General features: G+C 38.0%; 1 protein-coding gene across 1 annotated transcript; it reads right to left on the bottom strand.

Annotated features, from left to right (window-relative positions):
- Positions 1–10,921: 10,921 nt before the first annotated feature.
- LOC116735515 (protein Tob1-like) lies at positions 10,922–14,471 on the bottom strand. The gene is made up of 2 exons (XM_032587458.1): positions 14,192–14,471; positions 10,922–13,087 (listed from the first exon to the last, which is right to left on the bottom strand). Exon 2 carries the CDS (start codon positions 12,902–12,904, stop codon positions 11,894–11,896), a length of 1,011 nt encoding a protein of 336 aa, XP_032443349.1. The 5' UTR covers positions 12,905–13,087; positions 14,192–14,471; the 3' UTR covers positions 10,922–11,893.
- Between the last annotated feature and the right edge of the window lie 11,649 nt (positions 14,472–26,120).

The raw sequence follows: 26,120 nt of genomic DNA, 5'->3' as shown, positions 1-26,120 counted from the left end.
TGTGCATGATCTTTTTATTTTCAGGCTATGGAACAATACCCCGTAAGATGTTAAAGGGGGAGCATTATCTATTTTCCCGGCATATAGTGCCATTTTATAGCACAATCAAGCAACTATGTTACGCTTGTTACTTGTTATGTTATGCGGCACACTACTCCACAGTTTTATTCCTAAGCTTTCTGCTGTGTCTCTTGGTCTTCATGACTAATGTTCTGTTTCTTGACAAATGTTCTGTAATGAACCTCTCAAGCCTTCACAGAACAGCCGTATGTATTTATACCGAGATAAAATTACATGGCTGCACAATGGCACAGTTGGCAACACTGCTGTCTTACAGCCAGAAGGTCTTCGGTTCTAATCCCAGCCTGGGGTCTTTCTGCACGGAGATATTTTTCCCTTACATGTGTGGCTTTTCTCTGGGAGTTCAATAGAAATCCACACACCTGTGTTCAGGCATTTATTATTGAAAACGTCGCAGCATTTGCAATGTTTTAGCCACTTCTCTGTATTGGTTTATCACATAAAATTCCTGTAAAATATATCCAAGTTTGTGAAGTTGTTCCGAATGGAATGAGTTAAAAGTGCCTTTAAAAATGCTCCTAGCTACTAACTTTACTTCTAGAGAAAAATTTTTGATTGAATATTTTTTTCAAGTTGAGGCACAGGTCACAAATCACGTAAAGAGGACTGGGAACACAAGACCAAACTGTTATTGTTCAGAGGGGGAAAATGCTTTGTGTGAAATTGATTATACACCGCCTTGTCAAATTTCATTAAGTCAGGTGGCTTTGGCAGTGTTAACCTTCAACTTTGCTGTGCTCAGCACTTAATACATAGCAGAGACACAGCAAAGTGGTGCAAACATGCATGGTGCAGAATAGAGAAGCCAAACAAAGAAAAGTATGGTTGTCCTGCCTGTAATTTCTTTGTAATACTCAAGCAGAAAACACTGCATGAGGAGAAAGGCCTGAAATACAGACGTAAACAGAGAAAATCTGCAGCACAACATTAAAGGAAGCACACAAGAACCAACCACAAACACAACAAGTCTATGGATTGTGAAAGTAAGTAATTTTCTGACACAGTGTATGTGTGAAAGTGACCAAACAAATGGTGTGCAGATGAAACTGAATTAATGAGTGATGCAATCAGTCCAGGGATAAAACAAAATTAAGAAATCACATCAGAAACAAGAAACAAGAACAACTGAACAGAAATAATAAAACCAGTCGGCATGATCCATCCATTCACTTGCTAAGCCTGGCTCCTTGTTTTCAGGGTCTCATGGTTCCCATCTTGGTCAATGGGAAAGTGTTTGGCTACAGGTTACCAGTCTATCACAGGCCAACATAGAGACACACAGATGAAACAAACATGCACACACACACAGCTGAGGGTGATGGTGATTAGCTAACATACCATGTATACTGTATTGTGTCAAGGTTGGAAGGAACCCATAGATCAAGGGAAGATACACAACACACAAACTTGGCTTGGTTTTGAACCTGGATATGTTACCAATATTTGTGTGTAAAGTAATCAAGGTAAAGCTGCTACTTTTCGGGAACAGACAGGCCTGCCATGTTTGTTTTGTAGTAGAGCGTGGCAACAGACCAAGCCCCAAAGAGGTATTTGTGGGGTGACAGATGAAGTTCTTTCTGTCTTTGTTTCCCTCTTGTTTGGTTTGTCTCTCTGACCTGTGAGGCTTACTAGGTGGAGTCCTGTGTTTTCACCCTGCCATTGTTCATCAGGCATGTGGCGGGTTCAGTCCTGATGCAGAGAGAGAAAATAGGCTTGTAGGCGTGACAGCAGAAAACACATTAGTGATCCCCCCCTTTTATTCTTTATGAAACCTTATTTCAGCGCTGACGTTCTTATGCAACGCCACCCACTGAGGTCCCTTTAACACCTCCCACACACACAAACACACGCACCCACAGGAAAACACACACACATACACACCCAACCCACACAGGACTAGCCTTCAGCATGTTTGTTCTGCGTGGGAGAGAAATGACATCACGAAGTCCACCTGTGTTGTAAGTGCAAAAAAAAGACAAACAAAACAAACATCACAACATTAATGCAAATGTACTTTAGTTCAGAGATGTGCACAAAACAATCTGCGATAATTACTCCAGTTTTTCATGAACCGAAGTCAATCAGAGTCCTACTGAAGTTTTTTCAATATTAAACAAAAATAAAAGAAGAATATGCAGCTTTAAAGTGTATATCAAAGTATTTATCTGTTAAAATGGACTCTACATTGTCTACCCCATAAAATCTCAATAAAATGTGAAGAAAAGGCCAGGGGGAATATGTTTGCAAGGAAGAGTAAACAAACATCTAAAACATCAAGTTCTTAGAACCAGACTTACCCAACATGCACAAAAGATACTCTCATAAGTGTTAACTGTGATTTGCTGTTGCCTGTGAAAAGTTATTAATTTGCTTCATCTTTCAGACACTGTGGCGTTAGGCATGACGGTGATGCTTGCCAGGCAGTTCCCAAGTTAATGTTAATAATCGCTGTTTAGTCCTTAGGAAGAGAAATGTGCATCATAACTTGCTACCGTGGCTTTGGCGGACTTTGTTTGTTGGTTACCTTGGTAAAGTTGTGTAAAATACCTGTGAATAAATACATTTGTCTTTTAGACTATTATAATTTCACACTGAGAAATTAACCTCTCACTGCAAACCTAAACAAAATTTAGGTTGTTATGTGTTTTGTTGTGGCCATTTCTTATCAGTGACGACCAACACAAAACCTTTCTTGAGGAAATGGCATGTTTTCTCATCTTTACTACTGTGAAAATCTTTGGTGGCTGTTCCATCATATTTTTATATTTACAGAAATTTACGTTGTTGATTGTGTAAAAAAACCCAGAAAAACAAACACTGTGATGTTTTGCTGCTGGAATAAAGAGGTTGTCTGAACATTTTTTTCAGGAGTGCCAGTGCTCTCAGGGTGCTGTATTTCAGATCTGCTGGTATCAATGCTTTCAAATATTAGCAAATTTAAACCACAATTAGAAATAGCAGTTGTCAAATTATGATTTTAGTCAAAATGTTAGCAGCTTCGTTTGACTTGGACTAGGCCAGGCCTTTGATTAAATATTTGAGGCTTTTGTGTGTGATCTGGATCGTTTGTGTGTAACCCGGTGTTACTTGTACCTAAGGACTCAAACTGATGGCAGGAAGTTCTTCAGGTTTTTCTGGTAGAAAACAGAATCCATTGTTCCATCAACTGCAGCAAGTTGTCTTGGTCCTGAGAAAGTAAAGCAGCACCAGATCATCACACTAGCACCACCGTGTTTGGCTGTCGGTATTATGTTCTTTTTCTGAAATTCTTTGTGAAAAAGACACATACAATTATCAATAAAAAGATGACTTGCCACTTTATATTCTTATTATTAATGCAACAATAACAAAAGTCCAGCTCTATTTTCCTGGCAACATACAGTGGAGCAAGAAAAGGTTGGCTGGATTGAGGAATCTCTATCGTTACTGCCAAGTCTGACCTCATTATTGCCTCAGTGCGCATTGCTGTTGGCTGACAGGTGTGTGATAGATTCCCCAAACTATTACACCAGCTCAGCTGCACCACTGTGACAACACTGGGGAGGTGGAGAGCAATTACAGTCACATATTTAGTTTTTATGGCGGAAAATAGAGAAGTAATTTCCTCACAAATTACTTTAGGACAAATACTTTGAAACAAAAGTTTACGAGAACCGAAACTCCTTTTATGCAAAAGAGTGCAGCCAACACATCTGCTTGACAGCTGTGTTTAACGCTCACATCAAGTTTTAGTTGGTTTTTCTGGGGAGTTTATCCATACGGGCTATTTAAGAAATCTACCTGCTTGTGTTGAAACACCTCTCCACAACTTGTTTTAATGTGTTAAACGGTTTGAACAACGAGGCCTTTGGAAATATTTCTCTCAGAGGCATTTGTAATGTTTGGGAGCACTTTATAAATATGTATATAGAGGCAAGCTCCCACCAATGAGCTGTGTTAAAACTGTAAATTTTGCAGCTATAATTCTCACTCTGGTTTATGCGGTGCACTCATCTTGCTTGAGAATAAATTGTACTGAAATAAATCTTTGGCGATTTTCTGGGTTCCTAATGAAAAGCTTGCTTCTAGGGTGTTGAATGTAATTACATTAGTGGCTAAATCAATTAAAGTACAGCTAAAAAATATATTGTTCTCCAAAAGGGCAATTGCTTTTCAAACAATGAGAGTAAGAAATCCATCTCCTTCATCTGTTTGTTTTACACAGAGCTCACCCACATTTCCTGCTAAGATGATCCTTGTAGCAAAAGTGATCACTCAATCCTTTTGACATATTCCCATTAAAAATGTATCTAGAAAAATCAGTCTGTTGTTCTGTTGAACAGAATCAAAATCTGCTTTGAAATTATTTATCTGCTTTAAGAAACATCATGAAGGCTGATTAGGATTTTTTAAATTTATTTCATATTTCAAAATGGACAGGATTTTATATATTATTTTAAATACAAGGGAAAGTTCAGCCTTGTGAAAACGTGGCATAATGGCAAAATTTGTGGAGGTAGTTCTCCTTTCTGCTGTTGCTGTTGTTTAACATGCCCTCTGTGTATTTCTTCTGTCTTTTCTCTTTCATGGAATACATAGTCAGAACATTTCCCACAGATTTAATAAAATAAATATGTCGGAATGTGCGTCTTTGTTAGAAAAAGTCAATCTGGAGAGTGTTTTCTAGACTGAGCATTACTGACCCAGGAGGCCTTATTATTGAAATGGTTTAAATTCCTCAGCCTTGAGTCAGTCAGAGCCGCTCCAGCTGTGGAGACATTTCCTGGTGATGTCCAAACAGGTTTCCTCACAAACATCTATCTTAACTCTCAGGTGTTTTGTGGACTAGTAATGAAATATTTTGCGCTCTTACTTGTGGGTGAATGCCGCATTTCTGACAAATGTCTTTTAAGACATTATAAACATGATTTTTTTGTTGGGTTTTTTTGTCTCTGCACTGCATAAAGTGAAATAAGAGCTCTAGAAATGTTCATTCATCACTGCTGCTTCACATCATTACCAGTAAATGCCACATAGATGGTGTTTTCTCTGTATTTTGAACATCTTGTCCTGCAGATCCACGTGAACCTCTGCAAGGTTTGCCAACATTCACACCCATTTGGGGGAACAGTGAAGAAGAGGCTCCATTAAGAACCTCAGTGTAAATGAAGTCTGTTAGCAAAATATTTTACATCCTCCAATACTGAGATCAAAGGAACAAAGAGCACATTTCATGACTTGAATCTGGCCGGCCATCCCCAGTTTCTCTCTTTAATGTGTGTAAATATTATTCATGAAAGTGTTGAAAGCTTTCTGAGGTATAAGTCAGGTAAATCCAACCTGACTTTAAGTAGACGGAAAATGTGTTTAGAAAGCAATAGCTATATTTTCCCAGCTCCAGAGAAGACTTTGTGTTGGCATGTTGCATATAGATAAAAGATGAAATGGTTAGAGAAAAAAAAGAAAAAAACTGGAATCACAAAAATATTTTTCTCAACGGGATTTAAATGTCTCTGATGACTTTTAGATCACTTTCTTTTCAATTGTGGCACATATTATGTATAAATATGTACAGTTTCATTCTCCTACATCTATGTTTACTTCGAAACATTTGTTTCTGATTTACCAGTCTTTCTCTCAGTGGATTAAACAATCAGTTTACAATCTGTCAGAGTTAAAATGACTAATTACCTAAAGCAAATTAAAAAGAAAACAAACTTAAGCTATATTTTGTATTGTAGTATCATTAACATTTTGCAATTATTTAAATGCTGCAGTATATACATCTTTTACAGCTCTGAAAAAACACTAAAAGACCACTTAAAATGATCAGTTGCTCTGATTTTACTGTTTATATGTCTACGTTTGAGTTAAATGAACATTGTTGTTGTCTCCGAATTTAGTATTTATTTGCAGAATATCAGAAATGCTCAAAATAACAAAAAAGATGCAGTGCTTTCATACCTCAAGTAATGCAAAGAAAACAAGTTCATATTCATTTAGAAACAATGATACTAATGTTTTAACTCAGAAAGAGTTCAGAAATCAATATTTGGTGGAACAACCATGAGGTCTTCGATGGGGTTCAGTGCAGTGGGCCCTTCTTTTTTTTCCAAGAGATGTTCTTTTTCTTCTACTTCTGTGACCTTTTTTGATGGCTTTGTACTCCATTTTCTAAATTTGCATGGTGGAATTGAGTCCATTCTTTTATGAAAATGTTTTTTTTCTCATTGGCTTAAATTCTTAATATTTTTAGCTTAAAATCTGGAGCTATGTTTTTCCCATGAAAAGTAATCCACTTTGTGTGAAACAGAAAATCAACCTGGTGAAGTACTTGTTACTTGTTCGCTCAGTAAAACATATTTCTAAATGGATTAGTTTGTTTGATAATTAATTTGGAACAAAAATGCTTAAGAGGTTTTTTTTATCCACAGATTCCCTCATGCTCATATTTATACTGATATCTCTCCAAAGAAATCTGATGCACTATTCAGTCTGGGTAATATTTCCAGTGGCCTCTTAGGAGCCAAACAAGGAAATCTGATTAATGTTTTCTTATGAGCCTTTGCCTGGAAAATTTTTAGGGTAATACCTCAACTCTGATGAGAGCAACCCCCAGCCTTAATCCAGCCGTGTTTTAGTCACGTTGTAGTCACACACACACAAAAAAAATCAAAATGGAAAATGGAAATGGAAAAATGAGGCACAACCTTTAGCAGGAATATCTCATTTTAAATTTTTCTAGTATGCCATTATCAGTTTTTGTTCATAGTAGTGTGGCAATTTTGACCTACTCTACGAATCTTACTTGTTTGTAAGGATAGAAAAAAATAATACAATTGGAAATATGATGTATTGTACACCACCATTTGTTTTTTTGGGGAGGGGGGGTTTAACCAAACTGTGTTTTACAGCCAAACTAAAGTAGTGCACCATGAATCATCTTGTGGTTTGACATTCAACAACAACACACCATAAAGTAATATGTTTTTATCACAGTGAATGAGCTATGGCATGTGAAATTTAAAAGACTTGCAACAAGAAGCGTCATTGTAGCTTGTGTACACATTAACTTGCAGCATGTGATAGTTAGTTATCTTTTCTGCCACTCAGCTGTAAGGCATCATTATGGGCGTGGCCTGATAGGCCTGCCCTGCAAGCCGAAGCGCGTCATCCTGAGAGGTGCTGAGAGGGTGGGGTGGCCATAAAGTCTTGGTGAGTTGTTGGTTTCCTTCTGCAGATAAGAGCAGCTTCATAAACTAAGGCTGGCACTGTGAGTGGTTGCTGTGCATATGTGCAAAGTAAAAAAAAAGAAGAAAAAACAAACCCACTATACATCAGAACGTCTAAATACAGTTTGTAGGGTGTGTGTAGGCGAAAGTGTGAGTACAAGGGTACAGTAGGAAAAACATCAGAAAACACCAAATCACACATCTAATTTCAAACAGTATGCAACATTTAACTTTATTCTCCTGATTCCCTCTTAGGTTTAATCTTCATCACACAGCTTCTAGTGAATTGTTAAAGGATCTGAAGTTTCCCATTTTTTGTGTGAGCTGATCTAAACTGGCATCGAGTAAAGATGAGAAAATATAAAGGCAGATAATTGTGTGTGTTGGGTAAAGACAGCCTTTCCTCTGAAAGGGTGAAGATAGGATGTGGTGAAGTAACGTTCAGAGACAAGCTCAATACCTTCCGGCTTATCATTGTTTAATCAGCTACTGGATCCTTCCAGAAATAGATTCAGAGTAGGACCAAGACAAAAATAAAATAAAATACAAAAACATTAAATGATGGGTTTTTTTTTTAACCCCCTCTGCTGGGGGGACATTACCATGAGGCCTTGCTGCCTGACTGCAACTCAAGTAGTTTGGAGCTCCACCTGTGTTTTATGACAGGGAAGGTGGGGGTTGATGAGGAACTGAGCTGTGAGCTTGACATTAAATTAGCATTGATAGCGGAAGTGGCAATGTTTCTCTTGCACCATCCCTTATCTCTACTGTCCCTGCTTCTCATAAAAATCCAATCTTTCTCTGCTATTTCGCTCCTCTGATCCTATTTAAACTCTCATATAAATTTTCCTCTCTATTTTATTCTTCAAGCTGCATTTTTATGTTATTAACTTCATGCCATCATTTTTCCTTCAAGCTAATTTAAAATATGTAATTTCAGCATAAAGAAATTAAGCAATTAGATTATCATATGTAATTAAGACACTCTGCTCAGTATAATGAAAACCGTCCAACCTTTTAGAAAATCCTATATAATTACAATAAATGTTCACATTTAAAAGTTTAAATATTTATTTTCTATCAAAAAAGAATTTCATAAAGATTTAGTTATCTATGAAAAAATATTTACAATATAGAAGTACTTGAACCCTCCTGTTTGTTGCACAGTTTTTGAAATGTGGCATTTTACAACCACAAACTTGAATGCATTTAATTGGGAGTTTATTTGACAAGCAAGAACAGAGAAGAGCATAACAGTGAAATGATAGAAAAATGGCATATTACCACTCTGTTTTGTACTAGACACAAATATGCCCCTTATGTAAAATAGGTAAGATGACAGTAATTGTTAAAAGAAAAGGGAAAAAAATAAAAAGCTTAAAGATTCTCACAAGCCTTAAGGGCAGCTTTGGCAAAAAAAAAAACAAAACAAAACAAAAAAAAAACTAACACTGCTGAAATGGTATCTTTAAACACCATTTCCTGGGGTTAAACATGGTGGAGGCAGCATCATCCTGTGAAGATGCTGCAGAAACACAGAAGCTGGACAGAGTTGAAAAAACAATAGACAAAATTCCAGCAGGATCCTAAGGACAGATAGTTTAAGAAAAGTATTGATTCAGGGGGCTGAAGATAAATACACATCACACTTATTTTTAGTCTTATTTGTGAAATACTTTTAAAATAATCCATTATTGTCCAAACACCTCCCAAATAATCTTTGCTTTGTGTTGGCCTATCACATAAACTCTAAAGAGATTTAAATATTTTCACAAGGCACTAGGTAATTCCTATTGACCAGAAATCATTGTGAAGTACTTCAGTTGCTTCTCGTGTGTTTCTAGTTCATTCTCGCTCTCATTGTGGCCAGAAGACTTTGCTGGTGTCAGCCTCATATGTCCTGTTGGTTCACACCATGTGTAGCCTAACAGCATGCAGAATGAGGGAGTCGATATGTGTGACTATGCTTTCCTGCCCCTGTTAACCCTGCTGGGAGTTCCACTCCTGAGTAACGGCTTTGCAGCAAAGTGTTGACAAAAAGAAAGAGAGATACTTCACAGGAGGATTCATTTCAGAACGACATACACTGACTTTCGCCCAGGCCCTTACATGCACACACACACAGACCCACAGAGGAAGATAAACAAACACACTCCTACCAGAATGCTGTATCAGTGCCTCAAGATAAACGCACATACAGGCTGAACTTTACACAGGCCTATCAAGCCCTGAGTGTATCAGAGGACACGCCAACACACAAGTGATGATGAGCCAGCTCTGGAGGGACCCTGATGTTCCTAGCAGGGTCAGGGTGATGTCAGCCAGCCCGTGCCAGCACTAAATGGTCCAAAAACCTATTTGTAGCGACAGACATCACAGACATTTTTAAAATTAGGATGTCCTCATCAGGGACATCTATTTTTATTTTAAAGTCTAATCTTATGTTGAATATTAAACAATTATCAGCAACACTTCTACTTTGACTTTGCTCTAAAGCCAATTAGTTATATCTAATGGTATATTAGGCAACAGACATCAGAAGACGTCATGAGATGTGTTAAATAATCAGTTGGATAATTGCAACACAAGTGACTAAACGAGGTTGTTTAGGAGTTACCGCTTTGTGTTGCTGCTAACATTCAGAAAACCCACTTTGTTCAAATATATTGCTTGTTTTTGACCCAGTGGGATACATTTGACTGTGGGCAAAGAAGTAAAAAAAAAAAAAAAAAAGCTAGTTATCCATTAACAGGTCACATCACCAGAGGACACTGGGTGAAATGTAACCAATTTGTTTGGCTTTCAGCAACTACTTGATTCAGGTCTGCTCAAGTTTAACACATCTTATCCTGTTTACACTTTATGAAACCAAGTTCCTGACCTGGATAATAGCCCAGCAGCGACCGCATTAAGCTATTTTAAAAATATCTAGTCAATTGTTGTTTTCACTAACAATAAGCTCCTTTAAGTCCCAGTTTAGATGATCTTATACCTATAAAGATGCTAAAGGGTTTAGCAGCCTGTTAGCTAACAGGCTTTCTGAGGGTGAGATTCAAGCTAAGCAGTTGGACTTTAAATAATTTAGTTAGCTTGCTGTTGGTCAATAGCTAATGTTTAAATTCAGGAGGTTCTCAGGATAGATTTAGTTATTCAGCTGCTTTCGTTAGCCATTAGCCTAACGGAGTTGTGTTTTTGTTGAGGAACTGCTGAGCAAAGCTATGGCCCAACTGTCGTGACACTTAGACCGAGGGCAACACTTGGCCAACACCTTCTTCATCCAGTGTGAAATACGTATGTTGCAGGGAACTTATTGGGTATGCTTTGCAGGCACAGAAAATGATTTGTTTTGGTGCATGTTAGGCAACATAAATTTTGTTCCCATAAAACTGGTGATAATAAAACCGCAATTTCTGCCTTCGAGGCATTCTTTATATTTTAGGGTAATTACCTGAAGCAAATTAACGATGAGCTTCAGCGGTTCATATTTTTCTTAATTAAGAAAGAGCGGCTGTGGCAAGAAAAAACTTGATTCGCCTTCAAGAAAGAGTCATTTTGCCCCCATGTTTGTAAAAACCCCTTCATAGCTGCCTCACTTTGCACAACTGCAAACACCAGAGTGAACACGTTTCTTATTTTCAAGCTTTTTAATACAAACTTAATAAACTATCAGTCCCTCTTAACATGTAAGACACTGACTCCGAATACTTTGTTATACCGTTTGCTTTATCAAGTATTGCACAATGTAGGTACAAAATTAATATACGATTACATTTTGTCCATAATATAGCAAAAATCTTTAAACTCTTAACAGAAAATACAACTCTTATATTTTTGTCAAAAAAGCAAATATTCTTAAATCCCACCACTACGGAATAGTCTGTACACAATCTTCAGGATAGTCAATGTTTATTTATTTATTTATTTTTTTTAAAGATGGATTCATTTTATAATTTCAATAAAAAAAGGAAACATAAAGTTGCTGCAGCCATCACAGATCACTGGAGTAGTAAAAAGATATAAATGCAATACCATGTTGTAGAAACAATAGATACTCTGATATTTTACAAACTCTGTACTAAATTAAATTATACAATTAGAAAAAGACCAGGAATTCCCACTTATTGATGCCAATTTCTTGAAAAACTGGCAATGTCCAGTTATATTTAAATACTGAAAGAGGCCATGACTTATGGTGGTGTTTTTTTTCTTTTTTTTATCTTAAAACAGTTACATAAAAAAATATTTTGTGCTTGGTTGGCAAAAGAAATAACAATAATGCATTTTAAAGTTTGGGTAACCAAGCTTAGACAACTTGTACTACAAGCTTCATTAAGAAATAAAAAAACAAACAAAAAAGAAACAAGTATAACTCAAGGGGATAAAGTAATTCACCCTCGGGCTCATGCTCTTAGACTTGAAACTCGGATTTTACAGCTTACAAGTCTTTTTTTTTTTTCTTTTATATTTAACATTCTGTTTATGTTTAAACTTTTCTTTTTCTTTTTTTTTGTTGAAATGTGCATTTGTGTTTGTTTTCCCCATCACATTATCTCTGGTCGTTTCCGTATGAAGTAGTAGCTTAAGTAGTACCTTTATGTGTACTAGTTGGCCATGACTGGCTGGAATTGCTGGTTAGAATACTGCATGTTGCCTAAGCTGAAACTCAAGCCATCCATGAGGGACTTGTCGTTAAGGCCACCGTAGGCCGCAAACACATCGAAGGCATTGCTGTACTGCAGCGGGCTGTCTGCGGGGAACAGAGCACTCTGGCTGCCTTGACCCTGCAGACTGGGGAACACAAACTCCTTGGCATTGGGAGACAGGGCGGAGGGTTTCTGGTGCTGCTGCTGCTGCTGCACACCAAGTCCCAGCCCATACAGTGAGTGCATGGAGGTGGAGATGGCTTTCTGTTTCAGGAGACTGTTCACATTCAGGCCCAAGTTGGTGGGAGAGGTACGTGCCACTTTGTTCCCAGCACCGCTGCCGTTGTTGCCGTTGCGTCCACTGCTCTTCATTTTAGTGGAGCCGAACTTAGTAGCTGCGAAGGTGGCTGTTGTGAAGGTTAAAGGCTGTGTGGACCGGGGCATGAAGGTGGGACTGACCGCCGCCGAGTGGCCAAAGGGTGGAGAGGGAGAGCTGGAGCCTGGAGAGGTCCCGTTCAAAGGCTCGCTGATGGGCATAAAGACCTGTGCGTCTGGGTTGAAACTGTTTTTGATCTCCTTGTCCAAGTCAACCCCTCCATTCCCAGCTACACTTTCATTGCTGTCATCGACGTACAACACCTTGACAGGCCCCTTCTCACCGATCTGGTAGGACACCTCATAGGGGTCAATCCACACACTGAGGTCCTGGGGCAGATTGTTGCGGACGTCTTCGATTTCCAGCCCGCTCTCTTTCGCTGCCTTCTCGACCACGGGGTCCACCTTTTCGCCCACGTGGATGCATCTGAATCCTGAGCCCTTGTATGGCTTGTCCGGGTACCAGTGTCCTTCATACTTCTGCTTCAGCTGCCGCTCCAGCTCCTCGCCAAAGATGTTGACCCGTCTCCTTGGCAGCTTGTTGTACAAGTACGAGATGATGAAGTTGAGAGCTACTTGGATTTCAAGCTGCATAGCGAACTGCTGAAGTGTGCCAGGTGCGTGGAGATTAGCTGGCTGTGACCTTGAACGCGTCCACCGGCTCGGCTTCGTTTATCCGTGTTCGGCAACACAGACGTGCTCCAGGTAGGGGAGGCAAAAATCAAAAGTGCTGGTTTTGTAATAGTGGTGTCCTTCCACAGGGTGTGATCGATTTTCCTGAAACAATTATAAGGCAGAAAAAAAAAGAAAGGAATCATGAATAAATGTAATGCTATTTAGGTTGAATAAGTTAAAAATGAACTTAATTGGTTTGGATGGTTTATTATAAATGATTGCATCGTTTTTACTGTAGTAAGCGCAGACAAATGTAACAAAAATGTCCTGCAAATAAAGGGGAAAAAAATGTGCAACTGTAAAATAAGCCTGGATAGTATGATTCATGTAGATCCTGCACCTACATCCACATAGATGTAAAAAAAAAAAAAGTAGGCACTGGGCATATTAACCTTGCACTAGAACAGGGAATCCTCTTACATAACACAGCACTGGACTGCCTCCATAAGGCAGGAGAAAAGGAAAAGTACTGCGGGAGATTCTGCGTTTAATTAACACCAAACCTAACCGATTAAATGCACTGGCAATAACTGATAATGGTGGATAAGTTTGTGAGGAAATGGTCGGGGGATTGGATTTCAAAGCTTAAATGACCCTGTCACGGCGTTTGTTTCTGTCCGATTAGTCCCACTGATAAACTGTGTCGAAATAAGGACTTAACAACACCGCGTTTACACCCATGTTTGGCAATTTTTTACAGAGAGAAGAGGAAATCCTTTGCAGATTAAACGGCTATTTGCTAAATATTCAGTGAGACACGGGGGTGTTAAAATAATCGCCTTGCACTGTGACGTGCAAGAGGCGAGAACTTGTTGAGAATGATCAAATACTTAGAAATTCATTCTTTCGTGCCTCTTGTGAGAAAGAAATGTACACTCAAACAAATAATCGGATTATACTCATCTAATCAATGCGTCTTATTAGATAATATTCAGTGTTATGAAGTTCAACAGCTATTCACAAAAATATCACAAAATAATCGAGGAACAACAGCAAATCGAGGCGCGTATAATGTCCACTATTTGCATGGATATACTGTCATTTATTCCACTGAGATAAAATAAGGCATTCTGAACATTTTTATCTCACCCCTCCCAATAAATTCGTCGACCGACTGCCAGCTTGCAAAGTATGAACAGGTCTATAATACATGCAAAAAATAGAAACCTATACGCTTACATGAACATATGTAAAAAGAATACTTACGTTTTCGTAAAATATAAAAATGCTCAGTAGTTCTGAAGTACCGTTGGTTAGTGCAAATAGAAAACAAAAGTATAAATACTTTCTTCACATAGAATATATTAGCATTACAAAAAAGTATTCCAGTACGTGGTGATTTTTTTTTTTTTTTTGAGAATTGGCGTTTAAGGTTTCAGTTTTTAAGGTTATTTTGCTTTTTTTTAACTCCTTTCTTTATTCAGCAGGCTTTGCAGAGTAGCTCCCTCCTACTCGGGAGTTTCGCAACTTCGTCCCCTTCTGTCTCTGCGTTTCCTGTATTTATAGACTTCCTCCGCCGCGGACACGAGACAAGGCGGTGATGCGGTTTCAGAGGTCAAAACAATATCTAAGGAGGTGATTGGTCGTACAGGCAAGTCCCGCCCCGCGAGCATTGACGAGATCGTGCTCTCATTGGCTGAAGGGTGTTGTCAGTCTTTAGCATATGATTCTGAGAAATGGGAGGAACGCCTGTGATGAGGGTTTGCGTCAGAGATAACCTAGGACTGTGCTGACAGCAAAAGGCAAAAGTAATTTATGATAAGAGAAAAAAAGTGCTGTTTAAAATAACATCTTGTTAGTGTTTGAAAGAAATACCTTTAGTAAAACAAATACAGATGTACATGTTTGCATTGTTTCTAGGAACATATGGGCTGGTCTATCCTTCATTAGATTTATTAGTGAGAGTATGCTTCCAATATCCGTTCAGTTCATACACCCAAACCTTACAATACGTCATTTGTTTGCTTCTGCTAGCAAAACTCATCTCTTCAAAAATCTATTTTCCACATACTACATTGCTGCAACTTGCCTTGACGAACAGCAGGAGCTATAATAGATACGGGCTACGTGCGTTGCCTGAGAGGAGATTCCCTACAGCGGAACAATACAGCAGTGTGGGTGGTGCTGAGTACAAGCTTGAAAACACAAGCGCTGATTGGTCCAAAACGGGGCAGGAGCCCCACAGTGAATGGTGTGCCCGTATCCAAGGTGCTGATGTAGGCTGCGCACGTCATCGCTCCGCTGAACTGCAGCCTGTTGCCCAGTTTTTAAAGAGCAATCGGTTGTTTGTTAATGACAAATGAACCGACTGAGAGGCTGGCAGGTGCAGTGGTGACTTCAATTATAGTTACAGGAATGAAGACAGACCAAACAATACAGATGTATTTTGTAGAATACAATATTACAGTTACCAATGGAGGAAAGTCATATTTAAAGGTATAGTTTATATTTTAGTGAGGTTCGGTTTATGGTTAGCCTATTCTTTAGTAGATAACTCTTACAGTGATTTCATTTGGCTTAAATCTATGTTAGTTAGTCTCAGAAGAGCCATAACAAATCCATGAGAGCCTGAAAGCAAACTGGACATCTACTATAAAACAACCCCAGTTTTAAAGATTTCATAGCAGTTTGCACACATGCTCTTTAATGAACACTGAAATAGTTGTCATCTTTGCATCAAGATGTTATTTATAAATAGCTCATTTATTATGTACCTGGAAAATGAAGGTAGTTTGATGATGATATTCTGGTGCAAAGAAGTACTAAGACCGGAACATAAAAGGCCAGGATACAAAAGTGAAGCAGTGTAATCCATAATAGCAATTTCTTAAAGCTATAAAATGTAATTTTTTCACTACTTTACTTTTATATGCAACAGTTATTCAGACCAGAGACACTTTATCTTCTATTCTCAGCTTCTCTCACAAAGGGGAGAGAACATTTGTGGTACACGGCCAACAACCTGTATTACCTGTGTAAATTACAATATGGTTCTTTGTACATAATGTTGAAATGTAAACATAAGAATGGCTTAAAGGTTCACTAAGTGGTGTTTGTATAAACAGGTCTGGTGTTTTTCAGATGTTACTTGTTGTAAGATAGCAGTAGACTAAGATTAAAGGAAGATTACTGGCCTTGTCTTCTATCAGACTAGCTTCTTCATTTAGGACAGAATAATGTTCTACTGAAAGGTTGTGAACATTTATGATCTTACCATTGGACAGGAAAAACATTCAAACTCCATGCAGAGAGACTCAAGGGCTGGATTTAACCCAGGATCTCCTTGCTGCTTGGCAACAGGGCTAGTAAACTAAGCCAGTCTAAAAGATAAATGTGATTATTATTCACTTAAATATAGTATTTCTGCTTTTAATCCCGCTTTACGTTTCTATTTGATGGTTAATCTGACTGGATATGATTAGCAGGTTACATTCTCAATTAATACTCATTGGTGGCACACAACCTCATACCTCCACTTCCCATTGTACATAAATATAGTTTTTTATGTGAATTATGGTCCAAATGTGATGTGGCATTTAAAGGTTCTTAAAATAGCATTAGTAAAAACTGCGTTGACATTTTTTAGGACTGGAATTGTTTTAAGATGGTAGAAGTACACTTTGGTCATTGGACTACCTTATAGCTTCAACATCTGGGATCAACTTATATTGATTTATTTTGCATGAAGATGCCAATAGAATTACCATCTGCAGATGCATATTAACTGCTTACAACACTTTTATAGAACCTCACTTCAAAAATTCAGAAGTCTCCCTTTAATAACCTATTTTCTCTAAAACTATTGCTAGCCTAAGTTTTGCTTACACAACAGCTGTGATTATATTGAAAACAGAAGCTGGTTTGTACAGGCAGAGTGGACTTTCAGACATTCTTTGAGCACTTAAGTTTGCCAAGGAGTCATGTGCTTTGTTGTGAGCACACAAATGTAAATGCACACAAATAGGCTCCCTATGGAAAGCTCCCAGCAGACTCAAACACAGAGCATAGATGGGAACTCTGTAGATAGAAATGAGGGGAGAAAATTGAACAGTGCCCTGTGTATTCAGATTTACAATGCGGTATATACATCACAGTGGAGGGATGACTCAAATGCAAAAAGCAACTTTGTTTTAATACAGTTCTGCAAAGCCTATTGGGTTGTTTTGTTGCAGCATTTTCTGTGAAATCTAAGTCGGTTGTTGTTTAGGGTCAGTAGTATAAAGGCCTTCTGTGGATGGAGATTTTTACATTGAACAGTAGGAGCTCTTTAAGTAGAGAACACATCATGTGTCTATTATGTACTGTGTTCATAAGGGATGACAAACAGCCACAATCTGACACAGTGAAGTCATGAGGCATTAAAAAGCATGCTAAGATAGCTGTATTGTACCTGTACCATGTCTGCTGAAGCTTCAGAGGTGTGCAACTCAGGTTGGATAATGTAATAACAGGACAACTATTGGTCTGGCAATCCACAAGTCTGGCCTCAGTATTAGATTGGCAAGAGAAAAGCTATTGCTTAAATGAAGTCTTAAAGCCTTTTGCTGTTTGCCATTGGCGATCAGGGAACATGGCAAAAAGGGAAGTAAGTGCTCTGATCAGAGAGACCAAAATGTAACTCTTTAACCAACATGCAAAACACTGTGTGGGAAACCACCACTGCACACCATTCTGAACACACTCCATCACTTATGGTAGCAGGATCCTGACCCTATTCATCAGCAGGAACAGGCTGGAGTTTTGTGTTGATGGAAAAAAATGGATGACACTGGACTCAGTTCAGTCATGGATCAGAATATGTTAAATGGGGCAAAAGACTTGAGACTGGACCATGAGTTCACCCTCCAACATGACAATTACCCTAAACATACAGTCATAGCTCCAGTGCAGTGGTTCAGATTGAAGCCTGTTTGTGTGTGAAAGGCCCATTCAAAGTTCATAATGAAATTCAAGTGAGAATCTGTGGCAAGAATTGAAAATAGTTGTTCACAAGAATTGAAAAACATTTGTCCTTCCATTTCACAATCATGTTTAACTTCGTCTTGTCCATCAAATGAAATCCCAAAGAAATCCAATGAGCTTTGTAGTTATGATGTGACAAAATTTGAAAATATTTATGTGGTGCCCATTTTTATGCAAGGCACTGTGAAAGCAACCCTTAGCTGAAACAAGCTGATCTACTTAATAAATGTGTGGCTGGTTAAGTAACCGACAAAAATAGATCCTAATCAAGCTCTTTCATAAAGGAATAATACTCAAATATTTCTTCACCATGTCTCTGTTAAATGAAGGTCATCTTTAAACAAACAACATTGTTGCACAAGAGGCACTTAGTGCAATATCTTAACCTAGATCTACGTATTAAACTTGATCTCTTACTGCCAGCAGATGATAAGCAGATGCTATTATGTTTACTGCAGTATCATGATATAAAAGCAACTAGATGTGTGAGCATTATATTACACGTTCAGAATGAGAACAATTAGTCCTTCAGATGAAAAGCACATGCGATGCTCAAACATCTTTTTAATCCTAGTGAACAAATTATTATTCATTATTATGTTTATGTGTCTTACATGTGTACAAAAAAACACAAATTAGCACAAAAAAACTAAAGATTTCTCACAAGCTGCATCTCTTCCATGTCTGTTTCACCTCCTCCCTTTCTGTTTTTTTTTCTTCAGCCCTCCCTCTTTCTAGCTCGGATGGAAAACCTTTGACGTCACTGCTTGTTATTACTTAACACAACTCAGCAGAGTGCCCTGGGCTCCTTGTAATAGGCAGACGTTTTGCTTCCCCTTTGAAGAGCAAATCGGGTGGTGGGCGAGACGGAGAGATACAGAGAGGGAGTCGGTGGGGGAAAACTGAGTCTAAGATTTGGATTTTATGGATTTTTATTTTTCCTTGTGCACCAGTGCATAAAGCAAATTAAAGATCTAACAAGAATCCAATAATTAAAGAAAAAAAAACAACAACAAGAGGAGATGTTTTAAGATTTTCGTAGAACTAAGCTAAAGGCAAACTGACTGAATAAAAAAAAAATCATTGTCAGGGTAGTGAAATAAACATTAACCAAAAGAGAAATCTGGTAAAGTGCCATTAGACAATTCCACATGCACAGCAACACAAGCTCTTTTCACACAGAGGCTGCTCCACAATGCCAGTCCCATTCATTATGTTGGCGTGGCTCACCTTTGCTGCACACCGACCAAACAAAAGTGGCAGAAGGCTGCATCAGTGTGGCCTTTCAAATATCGTGCCAACATGGCGGAAAGAGACAAATACGGGCAGAAAAATTGCAAAACAATCCAGCTTGAAAGAGGCTGAATCTTTTGAGTCGGTTAGTGTCACTTAGTGTAAACCTTAGTAGGTAAATCCCCTCTTAAGCTTGACTAGGAGAAGATCCAATCATGTCTGCTAGGACTCAGTCTGCAGACTGAACATACAAAGTAAGACATGTCTTTCTAAAATCATACTTCTTACATTAGTTTTTTTCATACTTATGAAAGTATGAAAGCTTTCATAAGTAGCTGTGTTAATAGTTTGTAGAGATGTGTTAATAGCTTTAACAGCACTCCTCCACCACACAGCTCCACCAGAATAGCAGCAACAATAATGAGCAAAAACCTGGTAGAAGTGTGTGTCTGCTGAGCTTATCATGCTGATTTTCAGCTCATTTTCCAAATATGATATTGTAATACTAATCCTCTGCACAACAAAGTACAGCCCTGCTAAAAACAGCATCTACTGATGACATGAAGAGGCATTGTGGTGATGATATCCTGACAGAAGAGTATCTGGAAAGGGTAGGGTTTTTTTTAAAGAGACAAAGGCCAATTTCAAGGTGTCAGGCACAGCAATGATTCGAAGTCACATTTCCTTTTAGGTGTTTCAGAGGGTCTTCAGAACTGAAGGTAACAAAGTTACTTTATTGAAGTGTAAAATGGGACTCTGTGCCTGGAAAACACATAATTCTCCCCCTTTAAAATGAATTACTACAGTACATTACAATTGTAATATCTCTCAGAAGATTTTAGAAAAATCCTGATTTTAATTCTAGTAGATTTAGTCAGTGCAGAATAATGGGATTATTCCCATGTTAAGAAATAACTATTTTGTAGAAAATCGCTTGTTTCTCACTTATTGCCATCCATAGTCTTCATACTCATGTAAGCCTCTTTTGAGAGTAGGACAGCCAATAGTCTTCTGTAACATTCGACAAGATCAGAGCATACCGAAAGAGTTATTAGTCTTTTCCTTTTTGAACAATTTCTCTAGATTGTCCAGAGAAAATGGTCCAGCACCATTTCTGTGCTGGCCATAAGTTACTAGTTACCTGATTGAAGCCAACATATTTTTATTGAATATATCTAGATAGTTCAAGCATTTGATCATGCAAGGCACTCTACAGAAGTTCGCAGGGCTCTTGAAAGAAAAACGTACCAACATATCATCTCCTCTGCCATAAATAGCTTTCTGACATATTCATTCTTTGATTAATGTCGTTCAAAGCAGGAGTGTTTGCTGCTGAAATTCTCAATCTTAGTACTGTGTTAGCATTAACCACAACACAAATCTCCAGTTCAAATCTCTGAGTATTGCTAAGTTAATTTTAACATTTGTAATGGTAGAAAGGGTCCTTTACTGGCAAACAACCGATAAACATGTATAGTCTCTCATCTTTGAAATGGCAGAAAAGGCTGGAACCTTTTCTAACATTTTTTTCAGATTTATTCTACAGACGTTAAGACTAATGTTTCAACAGGCTTCTTTTTCATCAGAAGACTCTGATTTACACATCTTTACCAGGTTAACTAATAGGTGTGGAAGGTATTGTTAGGATGTTATTGTTTATTTTTTTTAAGCTTTTGAACAGCTGCTACGTCCTATTAAACATCAGGCATCAATGATCTGCTGCAAGTCACACACCATGCATGCACATGGAGGATTTACAGGGTTCAGCATATGTAAATACAGAGGTTATATTATCAGTTGTCACGGCAGCAGCGTAAATACTTTTTCTTCCCTGCACAGTCGCCTTCACAACCCAGCGAGGCTGTTACATAATTCATCCCATCACAGGCTGCTGGTGCAACATCAATAGATCTATTTGCCATCTGCAGACAGAGAGAAAAGCAACACACAAAGACATACAAGCATCTCAATATGACCACCTTATGCATACAGTATGAAGAGCAGCTCATTTTTATTCTATCGTCTGCTTGTGAAACATGAAACAAAAGAAGCCTGTTTCATGATATGTGTTTTCATTATATTTGATGGGCTTTGCAAATTAATAGATGACTGAAAAAGCTTTTTTGTCTTCTGTGGCACATGTCTTTCTTTATTTATTAAAAGCTGAATTTCTGATGCTCATCTTTTATTATGGGTATAATATCTTCATTGAAAATTCAGCCTCATTTTAGGTATTCTACAATTGCATCTTGCATTCTTTCCCATCATTTTCTGTTGGTCTCATCCTGACCTTGGAGTAAAGACAATGAAGCAGACGCTTCGACGCTATTGCACAGTCTAGAATATTACTCCAACTTGTCTTAGTTAATTCTAATGAAGTGACTTTAACCTGATTCCTGTCTAAGTTATAGTTTCATATACTGTGACCACATGGGTTAAAACTCACAAATAGGGAGAGAGAGTTGAAAGGAAGACTGTGTATGTTTGTGCTGGCACACATACACAGAAACTGTCTGAAAGGACAGAGCAAAATATAAGGTGGCAAGATAAGAGAAAGGTTGAGGGGATGTGACCAGACACATCACTTTGTCTGAGTTAGAGCCTGACGCTATGCTAATTACTTTGCTGTGTTTTTCTTTGAACTGCACTTCTTTATCTCCCCAATAGTTTGAGTTCTAAATACAGGTTCCTTTTTTTAAATATATACACACTTGCTCTTAGGCAGTTCACAGTCTGACATAGAAGGAAAGATCCACTAAGGGATTTGATACATCTTATACACCAGTCTTTTACAGCAGTGGATGCATTTCAGTGTGAGATGTGTTATGGTGACACATATTGGTAGCGTATGATAGACGGAAAAATATGTCCCTAATACACTCAATTAAACAAACTCACCCTGCAGTGTCTGGTCAGCAGAGGATGCTCAAAGGAGCAATGTCCAGCGATAACTTTCAAACATATTCTGTTTAGAAGCATAGATATGCAGTCTCCTTGGACTTAAATATATTCATTTCTGTTTAAGTGGAGAATGGATCATATATTTTTATTTGACACAGGTGTTTGTTGCCTTGCAGCAAGAAGGGCCTGGTAAATGTAATAGTAATTTTCAAGTTCTTAGTACATTTTTACTGCTCTGCTCCTGAAGCTAGAGTCTGTAGTTTTCATGACCAGCAATATGTTGCCAATTTTGTCTTTCCTGTGAATGAGCAGAATGTTTAATTACTTTCCACAGGCTTACTGACATGTATTTCAAAGCATCAGATGAAGGTGGGACCTGGCTGCCTTACTCTATGGATCAAATAGCCCACATTAAACCATAGTAATGGAAAATTCTAGCAGGTATGAAGTGGAAAAGTTGAAAACCCCTGTATGTCTTGACAACCATAATCATCCCTGTTTTGAAAGCAGAATTTGTTAATCATGAATGGCCAGAGGCTCAGGGAGGGACTCGTCTTTGCAAGTTTCAAATATGTAACAAAGGTGACCTATATATCGCCAGAGCAAACAAAAACCTCACAGAATGATAACCCGAAAGTCTCGAAATCCAACAGTGAAACTTGAAGGCTTCGGAAGATAGCCTGGATGTCACCAGATTCAGTGATGAAAATGTGGAGGGTGACCTGACTGCCAAACTGGTGTCGGTAGGAGCTTGTTACATTATTCAATGCTTCAAGCAGCCATACAAACTACACTCATGTACTTTCTATTATATTTCATCAAAAGCAGCAGAGTAATGGTATGAATATTTTTTTAAACATCTTAAAACCAGTGATCGTGTTTGGTGTGCAGGACAGCATCATCGGGATTTGTGATTTATTATTTATGAACAGCGAGGGGCAACTCGCAGAGGAGCACATCATCGCATGTTCATGGCAAAACTTTTTTGTAAAAGAGGCTACTTTTTCAGTCCTTCTTCCTTAGATGGATGTCACAGTCCTTCTGTGGCCCCTGGTAGTCCCTGGCCACCTCTAAAGGCTGTTTGAGGAATTTGTTGCTTGTGCATCAAAGTGAGCACTTTCACACCGACGTTCAGAGCTGTTTGCTTGCGATTGGATTACTCAAGACACATTTTAGTGCCTACTGGGGTGTTAGGAAAACAAGTTTTGAAGTGGAAAAAAGTGTAGAGGGGAAAAAGGAAACAGGGACATATGGAAGCATAAAGGGCTAACTGTGAACTGTGAGGATATGGAGGATGAGAAAGCAGCTATATCCTTGGGGCGTAGGGACATGCACAGTGAGAGGGAAAAGAAATGAAGGACAAGGCCATAGACGTAGAGGAAGGATGGGAGAACATCAATAAGATGATGAAAAATTGATGAGCAAAACCTGTTACATTTTAAAATAAGCCAAATCATCAAAATTCAAACCACCTACAGATAAAGAGGCTTTTTTTAGGGATGAGCGCGGAGTCTGATGCACTTGTCATAGATCTGATTAAGACTGACCCAGGAAGGTAAAGGGACCCATTTTTTATCCACAGAGAGAAATTAGAAGTAAACAGCAGGAGCTTGTCTGCTGTGACGTGAGCCTGATGTATGAGAGGAGGGATAAAGCCGGACAACGGAGAATGAGGATTCATGAAAAAAAAAAAGAGGAGGATTGAAATAATCCCACTGTTGAGTTGAACAAAGGGAAAGAGACAGAGAGAGGCTCCCCTGTGTTCATGGTTATGGAAAAGTACTTACTTGAAACTGTGTACTCAGTTCCCCATGCAAAGATACACACTGATTTATACATCTCTCAGCAGGCTCTATCTTGCATCCACTGAATACATAATTACACCCATCTCCACGACGTGTGTGTGTGTGTGAATTTATTCAGTGTGTATGTTGAAATTGATGTGGATAAGGTGGCCATGCACCGGTGGAAATCTCAATCTCACATTTAAATGAGATTCGACTATGACAGGCCCATAAACCAACCAAATTATCCTGAAAATATCCAGCTACTCTGTGAGAATATTTAACATGTTACCATCTAGCATGTCAAAGAAAGCTAATTCATTTTTATAGGTTGTTTTATGCAAATACCTCTACTTAATAAAAAAGATTATCCATGAGGAAGCAGATTAGATTCTGACATGTGAGGTCATCTGATACTCATAGTTCACCAATCTACAGCATTGTTCACAATTATTGATTTAAAAACATTAAAATAAGCAAATATTTTAAGTTAAATTAATCACACACATTTTTTAAAGAAAAATACAATCTGTAATTTGAAAACATTTATTTCGTGGGTCAAATGGTAAGAAATAATTATTTTTAGGAAAATCACTGTTGCAATGTTCATTAGCATCCCCAACAATTCCTATAACAATTGTAACCAAAGCACGTTTGAAACTTTTAATTAACCTTTTTTCAGCTCATTTAGTTTCTAGAAAGTCCAGTTGGTAATCGGTGACTTTTTTGTTTCCAAAGAGTGTAAATATAAGGTAGCAATGGTGCAATTTGTTTTAGCCTCTCTTCAAAATGGGACAGGTAAGAGAACATGCCATAACTCAGCAAGCACCCACTTACCTAAATTAGCTCATATCTTCAACTAGAGCAACAATTATCAAGCTTCAATTAGCTGGAGCTGTGACAAACAAGGCTGGACCAAGAACCACGTTTATCCTGCCAGCAACTGCAGTATGGAGGATGATGGAGAGGTAAAACAAAAAGTGGCATCCTGGTGTCAACAAGACTCCAAACAAAGCATTAAACAATATTTACAAGCCAACCAGTTGCTTACATGTAATGACAAGCAAAATCTTTTACTGTTCTACATCAACACGCATGTTACTGGATCTTTTTGCTTTTGTCAAATGAGACTAAAAATGTAGAGGAAATTGTAATTTTGACTTCTTCTAATATAAGTTTTAAAATAAGAATTTGGATGCTTATGCAAAACAAAAAAGAAAGAAAGAAAGAAAGAAACTAAAGAAAGAGGTCTAGTTTTGGGGTTTTTAACACTATGATAAATTTGCCAATTCATCACAGAAATAGCTCAACTGACACAAAATCAACATTTTTATCACAATTCCTGATAATTCCTGTAGCTTTTATTCTGGCAGGCAAAAATCTAATAAACAACAAACCATTTCCATGAAGGTGTACAATAAGTTCTCTTGCTGTTAAAAGCTAACCATGTAAATTTGATGGTATATATGATTAAGCAATTTTTTCCCCTTTTAATAACCGTATGATCCTTCTGCATCTGTTGTTTCAAATGCTTTGTAGTTCACCTCCAGTAACAGCCTGTCTGCTCCCATTTTCTCTCTGCTTGGTCAAAAAGGACTTCAAGCAGTTGCTAATTTTCTGTCCAAGGCTTGCAAAATCTTGCCTCTGGGTAGGTATTATTCAAAAGTAATCTTTGATAATGTGGATTAAAAAAAAAAAAAAAGGGATGCATGGACTACAACTTTCAGCTTTTGTCTTCTTTGTGAGGGAAATCACAAAGGAGACAAAATCTTTTCATGTAGAATGAAGAGATCTAATCCACAGAGGGGTTTGAAGGGACAGATAACAAAATGGAACAAGTATAATCCTGCTGATAGCCTGTATTCATATGAACACATGGTCCTTTCTCACATAATCTCAGGTCAAACAATAACCTGAAGCAAAGCTGTTTGCCATTGGGTTTGTAAGTTCACGTTAATGTAATTTGTGTTTGTTTACATGTCGGACAAAATTGCATTAAGCCAAATTAACGTGTGTTGCCATGTTTTCCATTATAGGCTATAGTTAAATTTATTTTTTTTGCTCAAGGTTCCATATGTGCTTGTTTCTGTACACCATGAAAGTAAGTACAACTATCTCCTTTTTCTGAGGTGTTCAGAGAGATTTTTATATGATAGACATGTTTGCAAGGAATGACTCTTTATGAAACCCTAGAGAGAGTGACATATACTTGGCCCACATCTGAACATGAAGGTTCTGTCTGAATTTGATAGCCA

The sequence above is a fragment of the Xiphophorus hellerii genome, chromosome 16 (genome assembly GCF_003331165.1).
Source record: "Xiphophorus hellerii strain 12219 chromosome 16, Xiphophorus_hellerii-4.1, whole genome shotgun sequence".
Taxonomy (NCBI): domain Eukaryota; kingdom Metazoa; phylum Chordata; class Actinopteri; order Cyprinodontiformes; family Poeciliidae; genus Xiphophorus; species Xiphophorus hellerii.
The sequence above is the reverse complement of the archived record's forward strand: the minus strand, read 5'-3'. Positions and strand labels throughout refer to the sequence as shown.

What these genes read in the sequence shown, in the direction of transcription:
- LOC116735515 (XM_032587458.1), bottom strand. Translation starts at nt 12,904, where the DNA reads ATGCAGCTTGAAATCCAAGTAGCTCTCAACTTCATCATCTCGTACTTG.